Genomic DNA, 19,736 nt, shown 5'->3' on the forward strand with positions numbered 1-19,736 from the left:
CTCATGATCCGCCCGTCTCGGCCTCCCAAAGTGCTGGGATTACAGGCTTGAGCCACCGCGCCCGGCCTCTACCATGATTATAAGGCCTCCCCAGCCATGTGGAATTGTGAGTCCATTAAACTTCTTTTTCATTATATATATATATTAAAAAAATGTGCATGTGGGTGCTTGAAGAATGAGAATCAGGGAGTTCCTGCCACCTAACCATGTAACCCTGAACGGCTTGGTGAGCTGTGGGCTGCATGGAACACAAAGGACTCCTTCTCCAGGCTTTGCAGTGTTGTGCTTTAGAAAGTGATTGCAGGGGCAAAACACATCAGTGAAGATTGCCGGGGGCAAGATTACTTGCTTAGGACCCAGGAGAACCACCAACAATAATGATGACAATTTGATCATTATAGCTAACACTTATTGAGTGCTTACAATAGCAGGGTACTCCTCTACACATTTATATGCATATGTACATATATGCACGTACAGACATATATGTATGTGTGCGTGTGTGTGTATATATATATAGAGAGAGAGAGAGAGAGAGAGAAAGTTAATTTAATTTTTACAACAACTTTATTAGGTAAATGTCATTATTATCTGCATAGAGGTTTGCAACCAAAACCTCACCACACAATGCCATGCTCCTTTGCATGGCATTGTCTTTTGTGCAGACATATTCTCCAGAAATCCTTAGACAGAATAGCTTCTGACAGAGCTGGGTCAACTATTCAAGGTTCTAAGTACCTTTGTGTTCTTTCTCTCCAACTTTTTCTGCCTGTTTGTCTGTCTTTCTGCCCCTATCCAGCTAGCTATTCTATATGCAGCTAAGCTATGGATATGGAATCCACTACCTGTGATGATAGAATGAGTAAATGATAGATGATAAAAAATATCTTTCAGAATTGCCATTGACACTAGGTTATTTCTAGTCAATCCATAACCAAAACAAATTGCTTCAAAAAGATAAAAAATGATAAAAAGAAAAACAAATAATTAATAGTAATAAGCCCAGTGTGGTGGCTCACACCTATAATCCCAGCACTTTGGGAGGCTGAGGCAGCTGGATCACTTGAGGTCAGGAGTTAGAGACCAGCCTGGCCAACATGGTGAAACTCCGTCTCTACTAAAAAATACAAAATTAGCTGGATGTGGTGGCGCATGCCTGTAATCCCAGCTACTTGGGAGGCTGAGGCAGGAGAATCACTTGAACCCGAGAGGCAGAGGTTATACTGAGCAGAGATCGCACCACTGCACTCCAACCTGGGTAACAGAGTGAAACTCTGTCTAAAATAAAATAATAATTTAATTTAGGAACAGTGAGGATTCAAGAACTTGTGCCACATACTAACATAAGGGTACCCCAGCAGATTTGAATAACAGCAACACATGCTACTGAAAGCACAGAGGAAAACTTAAAAGCAACACAGTAGAGTAAAATTCACACTGGGACATGAGCCAAGGCCCAAGGTTCTTGACATAGCCATACCACCTCCTAGCTCTGGGTAAGTCACTAAACCACTAAAAATCAGTTGATTTATTTACAGACTAAGGAAGTCTGACTAAATGATTTCTAAAGGTCCCTTCCATTCTATGATCCTATTTCATTACTTGAAATAAAGAGGCCAAAAGCTCTGTGAAATATTTCTATGATCTTAGAGTTGAAAACGTTTCTTATGGTTGGATCATCTGGTACAAGCCTTTCATTTTACAGATAAGGGACCTCTTTCTTTAGAGTTCATGCTCTCTGATTCCTATATTGCCTTCATCCACAAATTTGCTGATCACTTTCTCACATTCACTCAGTAAAAACTTGATACCTGGATTCTGTTTTTTTTCTACCTGTGTCTAGATCATTCTAGACAACTTCAATGCCCATTAAAATGATATTCTATCTTTGTACACTCTTAACCGCCTCAAATCAAGTGATTTTCATCTTTATTTCACACAGCCATGGCCAACCTTAAAATCTGTCCACACCCCAATGAACCTGGGCCTCCTAGTTTTTAGCACCCTCTCACCCTTATTTCCTCCAGGGAGATCCTTGAGTACTTCTTTACCTTCCAGTCATTCAACCCCTAGCTGGCCTCCCATTCTCCTATTCATGTTAGCCTCAATGTCCAGCAACCACTCTTTCTAATTCACTCACTCTGTCTCTCCTCCCCTCTAACTCCCATCTTTTCAATTTCTCTCTCTAGTCTGGGCTATTACCCTTTCCCTCCTAAGGTGATTATATCTCTTTCATGGTAATATCAAAAACTAAAAAGTTAAACAAAACAAAACCGTCTCCCTTCCCTTGTACAATCATTCCAAAAATGTTGACTAGGTGACTTCTATGTGCTGCCTATTGTGCTGTTCGATGGGCTGCAATAGTGAAGACAGCAAGATTCCTGCTCTCAAGGAGCTAAGAGTCTGGAGGAAAAAGCGGATAAGTCAACAGGCATTGCAGTCTGGTCAAGGGGTATGAATAGGGCAAGCACAAAGTGCCGCGGAAGCACACTGAAGGGTTTGATGGTTGGGGATGGGAGATTCAGAGAAACCTCTCAGATGTAACGCTGCCTACCTAAGGCCCCACTTCTCTCTTTCCACCCCCCAGTCAAGCTCCTGAAAGGATGGCCTTTATTGAGCCTTCCTTTCCCCACTTTCCATTCACTCCTTTAATGAATGCCTCTGCAATACAGTTTCTACTCCCCCTACTCCACTGAGATCAACCTCAGCAAGGCCATCGGTGGCCTACATGCTGCCAGATCTGAAGGGCCATATTAAGTTCTCCTCCCACTTACTCCTTTAACTGTGCTAAACACGGTTAATACAAACTTTCTGGGCATCTGCTACTCCCCTTGGTGACTATAATATTACTCTCTTCTTTGACCATTTCTTTCCTTTCACTCTCTGACCACAGTTTCTCAATCTTCTTAAGCACTTTCTCTGACGCTCACCTCCCCTTAAATGACTGTACTCCCCAAATTCCATTCTTCATCATGTACCCTTTTCTCACACAATCTCTTTGGATGAGTTCTTTAATTCTACATGTTTGCAATACTATCTATGTGCTGATGACAGCTACATTGTATCTCCAGCCCCATCTTCTCCTCTGAGCCTTAGACTTACATATTCAGCTACCATTCTGACATACCCACCTGGGTCTTTCCCAGACATTTAAAACTAATGCGTCCCAAGCTGAAATCGCCATTTTTCCCAGATGGGCTGTTTTTCCTCATTCTCCTGTATTCTCAATATCAGTTGGTGACTCAGCTAACCAACTAGTCATTAACCCACAAATATGGCAGTCATTTCTCCTTTTCCTTTCTGTCACCCTCCTACCTTCATCTAGTTCTACTTATTTATCCCCTAATTACTTTTCATACCTGCCCTTATCTCTTGATCCCTACACTACCAGTGCTCAGGTTCTGCTATTCATCCTCTCCGGGTGATTCTCTCAGCCTCTGAACTGATCTCCTCATTTCTAATATTATGCATTATCTTTGAAAAACCAGAGATACTTTTTTCTAAAAAAGTCAGCCATTCCACCCTTATGCCTAAAACCTTTGTTAGTATTCTATAACCTTAAAAATAAAATTCCAAACTCCATACTACAGCATACAAGGCTCTGCATAACCTCAAACTTACCAACTCTCTAACCTCATCTCTGATTAATTCATTCAGTCAGTAAAAAAAAAATTATTGAGTGTCTACCATGTGTCAGGTGTTATTGTAGGTGTTGTGGATATACAGAGAATAAAAGAGACAGTAAACAAAAAATATCAATAAAATAGATAGTAGTTAGTATCAGAAAGAAAAATAAAGTCTAGAAGAGGAATACAAAATGTGTGGTAGGGGGTAGAGATTTACAATTTTAAACAGAATGGCATCCAGGCAAGACTTCAAGTAAAAGATCAAGCAATATATGTATACATATATGTGTGTAAACACACATCGCTCTCTCTTATTCGTATACATATGAATATGCATACCAGGCATATATATATATATATATATATATATATATATATATGCGCATACCAGGCACACTTCTGCCATAGAGCCTTTGCACTTTGCTGTTCCCTCCGAAATTGTTCCTTCTCAAATATATACATATATATTCAGGGAACAGCAAGGAGGCTTGGTGTCTGAAGCAGTGAGCAAGGGAGAAAACAGTAGAATATTAATTAGAGGGGCACAGTAGTAGCTTAAAGGACGTTGTGAAATGTTACTTTGAGAAGAGAAGCCACCGGAAGCCACTGGAGGGGTTTAAGGAGAGAAGCAACATGATCTGATTTCAATTTTATTAGGATCACTGTGGCTACTATATCAAGATTACAGTGAAAAAGGCAAATATAGAAACAGTGAAACCAGTTAAGAGGCTACTGTGAGAATCCAGACAAAAGGATGATAATAATGGAACCAGACTGACAGCAGAGAAGTCACATTTGGAATTTACTGTTTCATGAAGGAAGAGCTGGGAGGGGATTGCTAATGTACTAGATATGGGATGTGGGAGAAAGTAGGGAGTCAAAGGTGATGCTAAGTTTTTGGGCCACAGCAACTGGGAGAATGGGGTTGCCATTTACCAAGATGAGAAAAATTAGGAGAGCAAATTAGGAAGAGATGAAATCACAAGTTTGATATATAACAAAGATGGGAGACTTTTTCTGTGAAGGGCCAGATAGTAAATATCTAGCTTTTAAGAGTCACACATGGTCTACATGGCAACAATACAATGCTATTGTTGCAGCCAAGGTCAATACATAAACAAATAAGTGAGCCTGTGTTTCCATAAAACTTTATTTATCAATGGTGACAATTGATTTCACATAATTTTCACATTATAAAATACTGGTTTTTATTTTTTCAATCATTTCAAAATGTAAAAGCCACTCTTAGATCATAAACTGTACAAAAACAGGCAGTGGACCAGATTTAGTCTGCTAACCCCTGATATACAGCATGTTTAGGTTTCAGCAATGTAATCTACGTCTTCTAACATGTAGTTCAGGGCTTCTTCCATGATAACACAATTCTTCACATGAAGTGGGGAAGGGCATTTTTCATGGTGTTTTTGCCACCAGCTCAGATTCTGACTTGACTTACTTATTAGCAAATCACATAGTGATTTTTTTAGGGAATATTTACCCTATAAACATAGAGCTCCGTAACATACAACAAAATCTTATCAAATATGCCAATACTTAAAATATTCCCAGCTTCTCAGGAATACATTCACGCAGAAATGAAGGAATACTCTTAAAGGCATACCTTCGCTCCAATGTCAGGTACGAACAGAAACTTATTAACATTAGATGGCATAAAGACTCAAGATTAATTATTGGAAGGAGCCAAAAACTAGAAAAATAAACTTTAAATTGACAGAATGCTTTATGAATAAAATAATTGGTCTTGTCCTGGGAGTTTCAGAAGTTCAAATTTAAAGCTTAAGCTTTTTTTAAAAATAGATTCACTTGAAAAGAAAAGAGTCAGCAACTAGAAAAAGTATTATTCTAACAGAATAGATGTGTAGTCAGAAAAAAACTGAAAATTTTTAACAGAAGGGAAGGGAGGAAATACCAGTCACCGACTTGGTCAAATACAAGGAGATTTATTGAGTCAAAGACGTGCTTATATTCCTAGGGAGCCCAGTGGTAGCACAATAATACAATCAGTGGCAGACCCAAATGATATTTTTAGAAGATCTTTTTCAATAAGTCAGTTCTGATTTTCAATGCATTCGATGGTTCATGCATGCTGCAGTTAATGCTAGTAGCTTTGGCATCAGTCAGACTCGAGGTAAAAATCTCTGGTCAGCAGTTTATTAATTGCATGATCATGGTTAAGTTGCTTAAAATCTCCAGGCTTCACTTTCCTCATCTATAAAGTGGGGATAAAGATACCTACCCCACATAATATTAAATGAGATAACATTATTAAGACCTTAAGCCAAGTCCCTGGCCCAGAGTAAATGCCCAATAAATGGAAATTGGGATGTTCTTAGGTATGATACGTTAAAATTCTGAAAATTAGGATATTCTTAGATGCAATACGTTAAAATTCTCTTCTGCATTTCATTAAGCTTCCAATTGGAGATTAGAATAAATGTCAAAAACAGATGTCTGAAATGATCCAAAAACCTAACCCTTCACTGACTTTACCAAAACATTTAGGACACAATTAGGATACCGTACCTTCTCAAAGGCACATTGAGGGTTTCTGCAAACAGCAGGTTTGCAGATAACGATATCACCATGGCAACGGCAGTTCTGGCATGAATCAGGCTTCCAAATTGTGGTATCCTGCAAAGAGGCATAAGCTTTGACTTAAAAACTGATCAGTCAAGGCATGAGCACACAAAAGCAGCACCAACAATAGTCCCACATCCTGGACAATTAAAAGACAAAGAAAAGTCACAGGCACACCACACACAGTACTTGCTGGGCACTGATTAAACCCCACGAGGCAATATAATCAGTATAATCCATTTCACAACAGTCAACCCACGTAGCCAAAGACAAGGGGATGCGGCAGAGAGCTGTCGATACCCAGAGTAAAATCCATCGATTGACCTGAAACCACAGGAGGACGAGTTGCTCCCTGACTTGAAGTTTCGCTTTGCTGTTAACTAGCAGAAACCATTGGAGCAGGTTTAAAGGAAAATGACACTTTTGACTAGCCCTAACCAGCATCCTAAAAGCAGTATTCACCACTAGATACTATAAGCCCCATAGGCTTCATTTTTCAGCTATTTGCTACTTCATTGTCTTAATATTCATCAGAAACGAGGATTTAAGTAAGTAGTTGGATTTTTAAAGACAGATGCACCAACACATGTATGTGTGACTATTTTGTGCCTGGCTGGGTGCTGGGCATATTGAGGTATAAATGAAGCATAAGTGTGGGCAGTATCCCCAAGGATCTCACAAATCATTTGGGGTCATGAACATGAGAGAATTAAATAAACATAAGTTAATGTTACTATGTCATTACTTCACAAATTGGAAAGGAAAACAATGGTCGCAAACAGAAAAGTGAACCCTGGCTCAGTTAAGGGTCTCAGAAATGGCTTCCCTATTTCTCATCTTCCCTCATGCTGAATCCACATTTCAGTTGTGCCCATTTTGAAGTAACTTTGAAACCAACTATCTCATAGCTTCCACAGAAACCTGTTTCTGTGCATTGAAAGGCTGTTCTGATGACTTCAAATTGAAACACTAAAGATCCCATGGACTGTCCTGAGATTCATTTTCCCAGAGATTTCCTAACCCAAATTCCTATTAGAATTGAAAGCAGCCATACTATTTGGCTAAATTTCAAACACTAAAGCTTTTTGAAGAGTGCTGTCCATGTTATTCTCTGGTTTAAAAGTATACACTGCTCAGATGATGGGTGCACCAAAATCTCAGAAGTCATCACTAGAGTACGTCTCCATGTAAACACCACCTGTTCCCAAAAAATCTATGGGAAAAAAAAAAATTTAAAAAAACCCTCAAAGCAAAAAAATAAATAAATAAATACAACTATTTCATGGCTCATCTTTACCTCTGATGAGATAAAATGCAGACCCCATAAGCTGATCCTGTCTCTCCAGCCTTGACAACTTGGTCAACACTATTGGACAACCCCAGCCTCCTCTTTCCTGGTCTCATATCTCATTCTCCCCTGGATTCCTACTCTTTCCTGACTTTTCCTGAGAAGAGTTTGCAACCAAGAAGCTTCTTCTTAGTCTCAACACCTCAGAAATGAATCATTCCTAACCCTTAACTGCCATTCAGGTATAGCTCTTCACTAGCCCTCTGTGACCTCACTTTTTCCTGCATGCACTATTATACAGTTGTTTTGTTTTGTTTTGTTTTGTTTTGTAACAGGGTCTCACTGTGTCACCAGGCTGAAGTGCGGTGGCATGATCACAGCTCACTGCAGCCTCAACCTCCCAGGCTCAAGTGATCCTCCCACCTCAGCCTCCCAAGTAGCTGGGACTACAGGCATGCACCACCATACCCAGAAAAATTTTGTATTTTTTGTAAAGACAGTTTCACCATGTTGACCAGGCTGGCGACAAACTCCTAGGCTCAAGCAATCTGCCTACCTCAGATTCCCAAAGTGCTCGGCCTACAGGCATGAGCCACTGCGCCCGGCCCTGTCACACTTTATTACACTCATTTATATTCCTGTTAGCCTTACTGGACCAGACTGTGGTGCCTGAAGTGGGAACTATCCTTGGCCTGGCACACTATAGATCCTTAGGAAGCAAGAGTTCATAGTTCCTAAGTTGCTTAATGAAGACCTGTTTCCTCCCTTCTAAACTTTCTCACCCTGTTTTCCTCGGTCAACCAGTAGTTGAAGTCCTACTAAAATACTTTACGGAAGAGTAGGATAAGTTTCCAAGCTCCTGACAGAGTCGTCAGAACACCAGCATTCAATTAGAGCTGAGATGAGCTAGAAACTGGTAGATGCTAGCAATGGACATTTTCACACAAAATGGCAAAAACCAAATGTGGTGATTAATTTCATATGCCAGCTTAGCTAGGCTATGGTGCCCACTTCTTTGGTCAAACACTAGTCTCAATGTTGCTGTGAAGGTACTTTGTTGAGGAGAGTACCATGAACAATCGGCTGACTTTTAAGCAAAGGAGATGACCCTCTGTAATATGGGTGGACTCATCCAATCAGTTAGTGACCTTAACCACAAACACTGAGGTTTCCTGAAAAAAAGGGGAATTCAGCCTCAAGACCAAAATATAGCATTTCTGCCCAAGTTCCCAGCCTGCTGACCTGCTCTATAATACAGTTTGAACTTGCCAGTCCCAACAATCGCATGAGCCAATTCCTTAAAATAAATCTCTCTCCCTCTGTCTTAGAGAGGTATCCAATAGGACATATATGTATATATTATTGATTCTCTGGAGAACCAAGACTAATATACCAACATTGGTGTAGATTTACATGGATATGCACAACATTTCCAAGCAAAAAATAAAATCATCCTTTAAAGTCAAGAAATGTTAGCTAAATTCATAACCTCTCGGGGAATGTGCTTCAAACTCTGGGGCCTCTCCAAAGTCATTTAGGAAATATAAAATCTATCTGAGGTGAGATTACATTCTCAATGTCTGATTTACAAAAATACTGAATCAAAGCAGAAAAGCACCAGAACTTGGCTTAGAATACCTCTGAATTTCTTTCTTTTTATTGCTATAGCACATTCTTCAAATTTGGCAATAGTGTGACAACTACAGTCTACTCTTAACCCAAAGAGCAAGGACAAGAAGGTGAGGAAAAACAAATTTTATTTCTAAGCACAATGTAGTATGTTTCCTGCTGATTTCAAGAAAACAATCTTGGTTTCAGGATACAGATTAAATAAAAATGACAACTTCACAAAACCAGCAGCTACTATTTATTGATCAGTTACTTACGCTCCCCACTCTGGGAGCAGGAAGTGCTGATCACAGGGACAATTGTGGAATAGAGGGAGGGTGGCTTTTCCCACCTCTGCCATCTTCCTGCAAGGCTGGAGAAAGTATCTGTAGTCAATGCTACACAAAGCCCTTACATACATGTCAACCCTATGAAACTGGCACTATTATTATGATTCCGATTTTACAGATGAGAAAACAGGATGAACGAGATTGAACCAGTTGCCCAAGTTCACAGAGTTCTTAGGAGACCTAAGGACTCAGGCTCTGGAGACAGACTGACTAGGTTTGAATCCTGGTGACACCATTTATTAACTGAGTCTGTTATTAACACGTCCATGTCCAGGTTCCTCATCTGTAAAACAGAAATGAGAAAGTACTTATTCAATAAGTTTATTGAAAGCATCAAAGGAGATGCTGTATTAAAGATAAGTCAACAGTGTCTGGCACTTATTAAGGGACCATGAAATGTAATGTAGTTTTAATCCAAATGTTTTCTATTATATCACAGGCATTCAGCAATGCCTTCTAACTATTTCATTTTCTCAAGGGGAAAACAGTCCTATAAGTACTTTGACTTTCCCATCTTCTCATTCCAGTCTACATAAGTAAAACCTAGCAGAGAGAAATGATTACTTAATTAGGACCCTAGCATTTAGAGGATCCAGAACATTGCTGAATAAGGGAGAAATGAATCTATAGGTTGAGTTTTCAAGACTACTTGGGAAATTCAAAAAGTCACTATCTCACTAAGCTGGCATAATCATGAGCCATGTCTTTGACCTAGACATTGGTTGGCCACACCAGCTTATATGTACTCCTTTAAACTTGGTATGACTCTAAGTGCCAGCCATATTTATTCTCTCCAGAAGCAACATTCTTACTTCTTGAGGTGAAGTTCTTCTCTGCACTTCAATTATTTTGACAGTGACCCCCAAAGCAGTCCACTATACTTTTAAGCAGTCCTCAGTCACTAGACTTGGCTTCCTAAACTGTAAACAGTATCTTCTAAGAACACGGAGTAGGTTGTTCACTTTCATTCACAAAACCATAGTTTTTCTTTATGTTAATTCAAGGTTTAAATGTATCTGGGCTTAGGAAGCCTTCTGATATGTTTACATATCTGTCTTCCCAGCAGACTATGACTCTTCAAGCAAGGAGATCTCATTTGATTCCTCTTTGTATATCTCAAAATTCACTTAGCACAGTTTCTGAATGTTGGCTGAATTAATTAATAATCAACCCTGAGTTTCTTTACCTGCACAAAAATATCTATTCATAAGAATTGAGATACTCCAGTTAGGTTGTGAGAGCTTCAGAAAACAATGTTTAAATGATGTCACTACAAAATCTTTATAATGTTGAATATCATTACTCCATTGATGTCAAACTATGTTTAAAGAAAAATTTTCTTCATCTAGGTATTGGACCTATCAAAAACCTTCCTTGTATTGGCTGGGCGCGGTGGCTCACGCCTGTAATCCCAGCACTTTGGGAGGCCAAGGCGGGTGGATCATGAGGTCAGGAGATCGAGACCATCCTGGTTAAGACGGTGAAACCCCATCTCTACTAAAAACACAAAAATATTAGCCGGGCATGGTGGCGGGAGCCTGTAGTCCCAGTTACTTGGGAGGCTGAGGCAGGAGAATGGCGTGAACCCAGGAGGCAAAGCTTGCAGTGAGCCGAGATCGCACCACCGTACTCCAGCCTGGGTGACAGAGCAACACTCCATCTCAAAAAAAAAAAACTTCCTTGTATTAATATCTCCATGAAACTAAATAATGTATTATGGTTAATTTTAAGTAAAATGAGTCCTTTACCAAGGCCTGGACACATGGCCATGTTTTTCAGGTCTAAATCTTTAGAAATCAATTATATGGTCACATAAAGTTGCTTTATGAAAGCAGGGAAGCTAGAGTTCCTCAATAGCTAGAACTTTGGATAAAGCCATAAAATCCAAAGTAATAACATTGTAAACTAAGTTTTACAGATTTTCCACGTTGCTATTGCAATTCTGACACTTTAAAGTCCTCCTTTCCAATCTAACACACACTCAGCAAAAGAAATACTCTTAAAATAGCTTTTCACTAGAAGATAGATAAGGATTAGATTAAGACAAGCTTAAAAAGCAATCAAAATATCATTGTAAACAGCTTTTAATATTTTTAATTATATATGAATAAAATGTTCTTGCAGATAATATAATGCCTCCCTCCCCAAATACTTCAAAGTAATAGCAAGGTGCCTTAAAATAAAACTTGCTTCACTTGGGTAAGTATTTACTGAATATTTGATTAGTGCTAAAAATAAACAATAAATATATCCTTAATCAGTACTCAAATTTCTGGGGGGGAGAATTATTTATAGAATTCTAAAGAGCAGTATATCAACTGTCAACATAAGTTTTCTTTCATCTAAATGGTGTAATAACCCTACTTTAATTATTGATTAATTCATCTCATTTTAAATTCCCTTGGCTTCTTAGACCAAAAGTGAGAAAGAAAGTATAAAGCTCCCCCAAAGCTGTGTTTTCAAGTTACAAAACAGTATGTAGAATATAATATTTTGTGATAAAATATATCTATGTGCATAGAAACAAACTGTGGAATTATATAAACCAGTAAGTGAGGGGTAGATAATTCCGTGTGTGAGTTCCAGATTTTTTTTTGTTTGTTTTCCTTTATCCTTATCTGTATTTTCCATTTTTCAACAACAAAGATATATAATTTATATATATATAATTTATGTGATCTTTTGAAGTTACTTTTACAATATAAGGTGCCCGGGCACGGTGGCTCACGCTTGTAATCCCAGCCCTTTGGGAGACCAAAGAGGGTGAATCATGAGATCAGGAGTCTGAGACCAGCCTGGCTAACATGGTGAAACCCTGTCTCCACTAAAAATAGGGAAAAAATTGCTGGGCGTGGTGGCAGGCGCCTGTTATCCCAGCTATTCAGGAGGCTGAGGCAGGAGACTCGTTTGAACCCGGGAGGAGGAGGTTGCAGTGAGCCGAGTTCATGCCACTGCACTCCAGCACCGGCAACAATGTGAGACTCTGTCTCAAAAAATGATAATAATAAAATAAAATATAAGGTAAAAAACAAAAATGTTATGCTTTTTTCCCCAGCCTACTATAGATAGATAGACCCTGGTCTACAGAGTTGAACTGTCATGGGGGAGGGAATTTAAATAAAAACTACTTAGCAAATACGTAAAAGTAGCAATTTATCTAAATCTCCTGAGCTATCCCCAAACCTTCTTGTACTCAGCAAAAGTTTTAAAAATTAACAGTGTTTCCTACTTGCCCTTCAAAGCAGTGAACAGGACGCAATATTCAACTAAGTCTCATGTCTCCATTTCTGGAGGTTCATTTTCCTGACAAATCTGGTTTTCAGGAAAGATAATCTATAAAAAAGGGTTCTTTGACCCAGCTCCCATTCGGGCACAGAAATAATGGTCCTTGTTTGTCTGGGAACCATAAAGAAACGAATCCATAACTTTCATAAGGTTATTTTAGAGTGCAATTCTTTCCCCAAGTGCCCTTCTTCAGACAGCTTAGATAAACAATACCTTTTCTATTTGTTCTCAATTTAAAGTTCATGTAAAGCTCCTCATTCTGTCCCAAATAAAAAGGAGCAGAGGACACTCATTGTCAAGAAAAGATGTGAGACTTTGTATTTACATTAAATTCTCTCCTTTCAGGAGGAGCAAATACAGGTTAATTAAAAAACAAAATTGTGATCTACTTCCTGTTTGAGACCTATTTCAAAGGCTTGTTTCATATAATACCCCTTAAGAAGTTTCTTGTTTTACATATCAAAACCTAAGTAGTTTCTCATTTCAGCATCCTGGCATGATTAGCTTGTACCTGATCTCCTCCTCCAGCTGTCTTAAAATGATAAACCTGAAGGCATGGCTCTAAGAGTATCAACTTGTATACAAAAACAACAGCGTGAATCACAGATGAAAAGATTGCTGCTAATTATAGTTTAAAAACGTCTTTGTGCACGAGACCCTGAACAGCATAGTAAGTTAGCATCATGCTTTGGTAGAGAAGTCTTAGAATAGTGTGGTACCAAGGGTGGAGGCAGGGAGACGGAAGGAAAGGAACAAGCTACCTCCAAGTGCTTCCCAGGTCCTCCACATACTCATGATGGTACCATTTCTCACAGCGTCCTGTGAAACTGACATCATGACTCCGATTTTATAAATGAGGGAATGAGGTGTGAAAAGGCAGAGTGAATTGTCCAGAGCTCAGCTATTAATAGGAGCGGCTAGATCTGGGATTCAAACCCATCCTTTTTTTTTTTTTTTTTTTTTTTTTTTTTTTTTTTTTTTAATTCTGTGCTGTTATCATATAATATCAATAACAATGCCTTATATTGTATCGCAGTCTTATCATTTCAAATCTCTCTTACTTCTACTCTCTGACTTTAACAGACTACCCAGGCAGGACACACTAGGGCAGTGCTACCTGCATTTACAGATAAAGGGACTGTGATGCTTAAGTGACTTACTTGCCCAGTACATTCACATGTCTGCAACAGCATACTCACACCCTTCTTAATCTAACTTCCACACATCCTCAAGGTCTCAGTTGAAATATCACTTCCTCAGATTGGCCTTTTCTGCCTCCTTCACCTAGTATATATTCCCCTACCTCATGTCTTAAAGCTCCACCTGCTTCCACAAAGCCAGGCTTAGTCCCCTCAGTTTTGTTTTACATACGAAAAAAAACAAACAAGGACAAAGAGGGCACCTTCTGGTTTCCAGATTCTTTGGCATTTTCACATTTTTATTTCTTCCTAAAACCTTTGAGATAGATTTTATCATCTCCATTTTACAGACAAGGAAACCAAGGTTCAGAGAGGTTAGGTAATATCCCAAAGCTTGTAACTGATGGTATTAATGCCTAAATTTCAGCCAGTGTCCATTTGATTTTAAGACTTATGTTTTTCCCACCAAACCCACCTCCGTACCCACAGGCTTGGTTTATGAACATAGGTTATACACCACACTAAGACAGGTAGCAATGCTAAAATGGTAGAATAGGTAAACTTGAGTTCAAACACAAGTTCACTTACTTCTTAGCTTTAGAACCTTGCACAGATCTCTTAGTTTTTCTGAGTCTCTGTTTCCTAATACGCAAACTAAGAGTAAGATTGGACCCAATCAGGTGACAATCAAGATGAAATAAGCTAATGTACTTGTACTGGCGCATTGACTTGTCCTTAGGAAGCACTCAAAAAATGTTAGCTATGAGCTTGGGCACTTGCCACAATCTAAGCCTATTGATCATGGTAGTTTCTGTGACAGAGGGAGTAGGTGTAGCATTTAGACCTATAGAAAATCCCTGCTGGAACTTCCAGCTTCCAAGATTAGAAGAAGAAAACTTTTCCATTGCTTAAATGTTGGTACATATTCCACTAACTGAGTTCTATAGAAACTGTACTTCTAGAGTAGTACACACACATACACACACAAAATAGGATATCTTCAAAATATAGAATAAAATACCCAGAGAATGTGCTCCTCTTCATTCCAAATTCTGAAGCAATAGAAATACAGGCTCAGTTCTGTAACTGTTCTATTTTTTACACCCAGTTTTCCACTTGTTGTAACATAATCCTGTAATAGTGGGAGCCTGATCTAAGAGAACCCCAGTGACAGATTAACCATTATAAATTCCTAGAGATGTTAACCACAGAAGTTCCACTATGAGTAAAACATCTGCCTCATCTTTCCACTTTAAGTAATCCAGATATTAGGGAGATTTTACTGTAGCTTAAGCTTATAATTATTATTATTTTTTTTTGAGACAGAGTCTTGCTTTGTCACCAAGGCTGGAGTGCAGTGGTGTGATCTCAGCTCACTGCAAGCTCCCCCTCCCGGGTTCACACCATTCTCCTGCCTCAGTCTCCCAAGTAGCTGGGACTACAGGCGCCCGCCACCTCGCCCAGCTAATTTTTTGTATTTTTGGTAGAGACGGGGTTTCACTGTGTTAGCCAGGATGGTCTCAATCTCCTGACCTCATGATCCACCCACCTCGGCCTTATAATTTCTTTCTTTCTCTATTAATTTGGCTCCCAGAGACTTCATTTCATATTCCTAAGGCAAATGGGTGGAAAAAAGTAAACATTCAAAATGTTTGCACATGAAATTAAATTATAGCTATACCATTATCTCTCATATTAAAATTATTTGTTTTCTTGGCATCTTCCTCCACTAGATCATTATCATTCATTTTATAATTAGTTTTTGACTTGTCTCTCTCCCTTCCTAAGAGGGACAATTTATTTATATATAGGTAGCTTTGTATTCTTGTAGTGACTAAAACATAGCAGGCACTTAATGTTTTTGAATGAGTTGATGGATGGATAGATGGGCATATATTCTCCAATTTAGAGAATTGCTAACTATTTTGTGATGTCATTGCTGAAAAGTTGGATACACGGATGACAGCATTCAGTTCAACATATTGCCCTTGAAAATCTTTGCTGCTGCAATAGCCATCTTCAATCTATGCTGTTTGAGATCTTGCCTTCTAGATTAATATCTCAGTCAAGACCTTTGCTCTGAAAGAGTTTCTCTACTTCTGACTGAATGCCAGGCCAATGCTATTGTGATCTGGCATGCCACAGCTGTGTCATATCATTTGAAGCTCTGCTGCACGTTCTCAATCCCTAAGTCTTCCTCTAGCCAGCCCCTTGGCCAGTTAAACTGACCATCCACTAAATGGTTGAGAGTTGTACTAACACTCGCATTCAATTAGGTTAAAGTCACATCCTACTAAATGTGTTTCTAAACCTGGCAGAGGCCCTGAGTTCAAGGTTTCATTGCCAGTGACTCAGCTCATGATGTAACATTAACCAGGTCTCCTACGTGAGGCTATACCATCTCAAGAGGCATTTAAAACTTTGCTTTGAAGACTGCTGGTTTAGAGGTGATTCTAGCATTTAATGAACAGGGGTCCTAAATGCTAGATGTCATAGGAGTAAGACATAACTGCACCAAGAAAAATTGTCCCACTTTCACATGACTTTCAAATGTCCAGACATGCATGTCAGTGAAAAATCTGATTATATATCCTAACTCTATTTTACACATAAACCCAAAGCACTTTATCATAATGTAATAATATACACTGAATTATCCAGGGACTTAACTAGTCAAGGAAAGACTGTACTCTATTTTATTCAGAAATTAATAAAGATAATGAAAGACAATAGATACATATCTTGAAACATGTTAAATAACTACTAATATCTCCACAGATAACTAGTATCTACAAACACAATTAAATGGAAATCCTAGAACATGGAAAGTCAAACAAATAAAATGAATTTTGCTTAATGGCAGACTGGCTATATCTAAAGAAAACAAGAATATAAGTCAATACAAAATATCTAAACTGAAGCAGAAAAAACCAAAAGGATAGAAAACACAGAAACCAGAATTAGTGACACACGGAACACATTACAAAGTTTAACAAATGAGTGATTGAGTTCTAACGACAAAATTACAGAAATGGGTGGAAACAAAAGTTTTTAAAAATATGGTCAAGGATTTTCTAAAACTGAAGAAAAATATCAAGCCATAAATTCAAGAATTGCTATGAATATCGATCAGAATAATAAAGAAAACACCACCTAAGCACTTCAGAATCAGACTGCGAAAAATGAACAGCAAAGAGAAAACTCTTTAAAGCCACAGAGGGGTAGGAAATTATTTTCAAATAAGAATGCCAAAACTGATAGTAACTTCTCCACACACATTAAAAAAAAAAAAAGATGGAACTCAGAAGACAAATCTTTAAATTGCTGAATGAAAACAATCACTAAGAATTCTATACCCAGCCTTTCAAGAATGAAAATGAAATAAAAATGTTTTAAATTAATAAAACCAGTGAGAATTTTTCACCTTCAGACGCAAACTAAAACAATATGAAAGGAAGTTCTCCAGGCAATAAGAGAATGACTCTAAATAGAAACACAGTAATGTAGGAAGAAATTTAGAATAATAGGGTAAATATATAGGTAGATCTAAGTAATAACTATACAAAATGAAAATAATAATATCTGTTGGGATTTAACGTATGTGTAAACACAAAATGCATAAAAATACACAAGATAGGAGATAGATGAAAAAACGGAGAATTCAAAGGTTATAGTAATGGCTGAGAAGAGGTAAATAAAATGATTAACACATGTTGTAATATCTAGGGTAACCAGTAAAGGAATAGTAAAAGTGTGTTTAACTAACAAGCTAAGAATAATAAACGGAAATATTTAAAAAATAATGGATTGATTCAAAGACAAAAAGAAAGGGGAAAATATACAGAACAGGATTAACAAATAGAAAGCAAATAGTAAGGTACATATAAACCTACTCAATAATTATAATGCAGGAACATGTTAAAAGATAAACATTGTCAGACTGGATAAAGGCAAAGCGGTGGATTCAGTAACATTGAGAGCCATTATTATCAAGTATGAACTGAATGTCTTAAAGAATAAACCCCAATATGTGTATCTGTGTATATTTATGCCTCATTCAAAATAGAATTTTAGACTCTAAATTCTTGAAGAATTCAAGGCATCAAGAATTTACTGAGGATCTGTCACATGGTAAGCAATGCGGAAGATATAGACGAATAAAATCTAACCCAGATACAGAAGACTAGAACCTGGTCCTTTACATCTGCTCTTGATCTGGAAATATAGTTAAAGAAGCAAGACTTCTGAAACAATTAAGGAACAAGGCAAAAATAAATAATTAGAGAGGGAACATAGTATAGAAAAAGAGCCGTGGACCAGGAGTCAGAACCTGGATTCTGGCCCAGACTCTGCCTTTACCAAGCTGGGTAAACCAGATAAACCACCTCCCTGGGCCTCAGGTTCCTCCTCCATGAAATTTAGAGATTAGCCCACATGGTCCATAATCCTGAGATGGATTACAAACTCAGGTAACTCTGAGTTCAAATGTAGTTCCCCAACTTAACAATTCCAGAACCATAAGCAAGGTAAGTTCAAGCTTCCATTTTCTTTTCTTAAAAGAACAAAATAACAAAATCAATCCTAGAGGAATGTCATGGGGATATATCAGATAACACATCTGAGATTCCTTAGCATCATGCTCAGCACTCACAGGGTAGAACAGAGGCTCTCAGACATCCATCCTTAGACCTTCCCTGTGCTCCAGACACATCCTATATGACCTGTTTCTCAGAGAGGTCATCAATGTACACCCTCGCATGGAATTTGTAAAGCAATTTATCATGCACTGGATTTCTTCCTTTGTGTGTATTTCAGTATATGACCACTACTAATGTGCAAACAAGTTAGAAAGAGTACCTTCCAAAATATGATCTCCATAGAGACACTGCTTTTTAAAAATCAAACACAAAAATCTCCCAAGCCACATTTTAAAATGTCATTACAAAAGTTGTATGCCAGCCAGGCACAGTGGCTCATGCCTGTAATCTCAGCACTTTGGGACGCTGAGGCAGGAGGATCACTTGGGCCCAGGAGTTTGAGACCAGCCTGGGCAACATAGTGAGACCCTATCTCGACAAAAAATAAACAATTAGCTGGGTGCGGTGGTACGCACCTGCAGTCCCAGCTGCATGGGAAGCTGAGGTGGGGGGATTGCTTGAGACTGGGAAGTCGAGGCTGCAATGAGCCATGATCGCACTACTGCACTCCAGTCTGGGCAACAAAGTGGAACTCTGCCTCAAAAAACAAAAGTTATATGCCCACACACATCCTCATAGCTACTATTTACTGAGCGATTATTACATACACATATATACACATGTATATTATTGGTGTAATATGCATATTACATACATAGACGTATTGCATACATACATATACATGTGTATTTATATGTGACATTAAATCCTCATAAAAATACTATGAAGTAGTTATTACCGCTACTGTTGCTTTTTTTTTTTTTTTTGAGACGGAGTCTCGCTCTGTCGCCCAGGCTGGAGTGCAGTGACCAGATCTCAGCTCACTGCAAGCTCCCCCTCCCGGGTTTACGCCATTCTCCTGCCTCAGCCTCCAGAGTAGCTGGGACCACAGGCGTGCGCCACCTCGCCCGGCTAGTTTTTTGTATTTTTCAGTAGAGACGGGGTTTCACCGTAGCCAGTATGGTCTCGATCTCCTGACCTCGTGATCCGCCCGTCTCGGCCTCCCAAAGTGCTGGGATTACAGGCTTGAGCCACCGCGCCCAGCCCTACCGCTACTGTTTTATAAAACAAGAACATAAAGAATGTCTGGACAGTTATCACACAACTGGTGAAGCCAGGATTTGAACGTAGGACTGATTGGTGTC

The 19,736-nt window shown here is 38.7% G+C and overlaps 1 protein-coding gene across 1 annotated transcript in view; it reads right to left on the reverse strand.

The window, feature by feature from the left end:
- Positions 1-19,736, reverse strand: part of FRAS1 (Fraser extracellular matrix complex subunit 1) — a 483,930-nt gene that overhangs the window by 311,275 nt on the left and 152,919 nt on the right. Inside the window, exon 3 of the mRNA XM_017876598.1 lies at positions 6,171-6,278. Within this exon, the coding sequence (XP_017732087.1) occupies positions 6,171-6,278 (108 nt within the window). The remainder of the gene's footprint in view (positions 1-6,170; positions 6,279-19,736) is intronic.

Source organism: Rhinopithecus bieti, unplaced genomic scaffold, assembly GCF_001698545.2.
Source record: "Rhinopithecus bieti isolate Rb0 unplaced genomic scaffold, ASM169854v2 scaffold_8675, whole genome shotgun sequence".
NCBI lineage: Eukaryota > Metazoa > Chordata > Mammalia > Primates > Cercopithecidae > Rhinopithecus > Rhinopithecus bieti.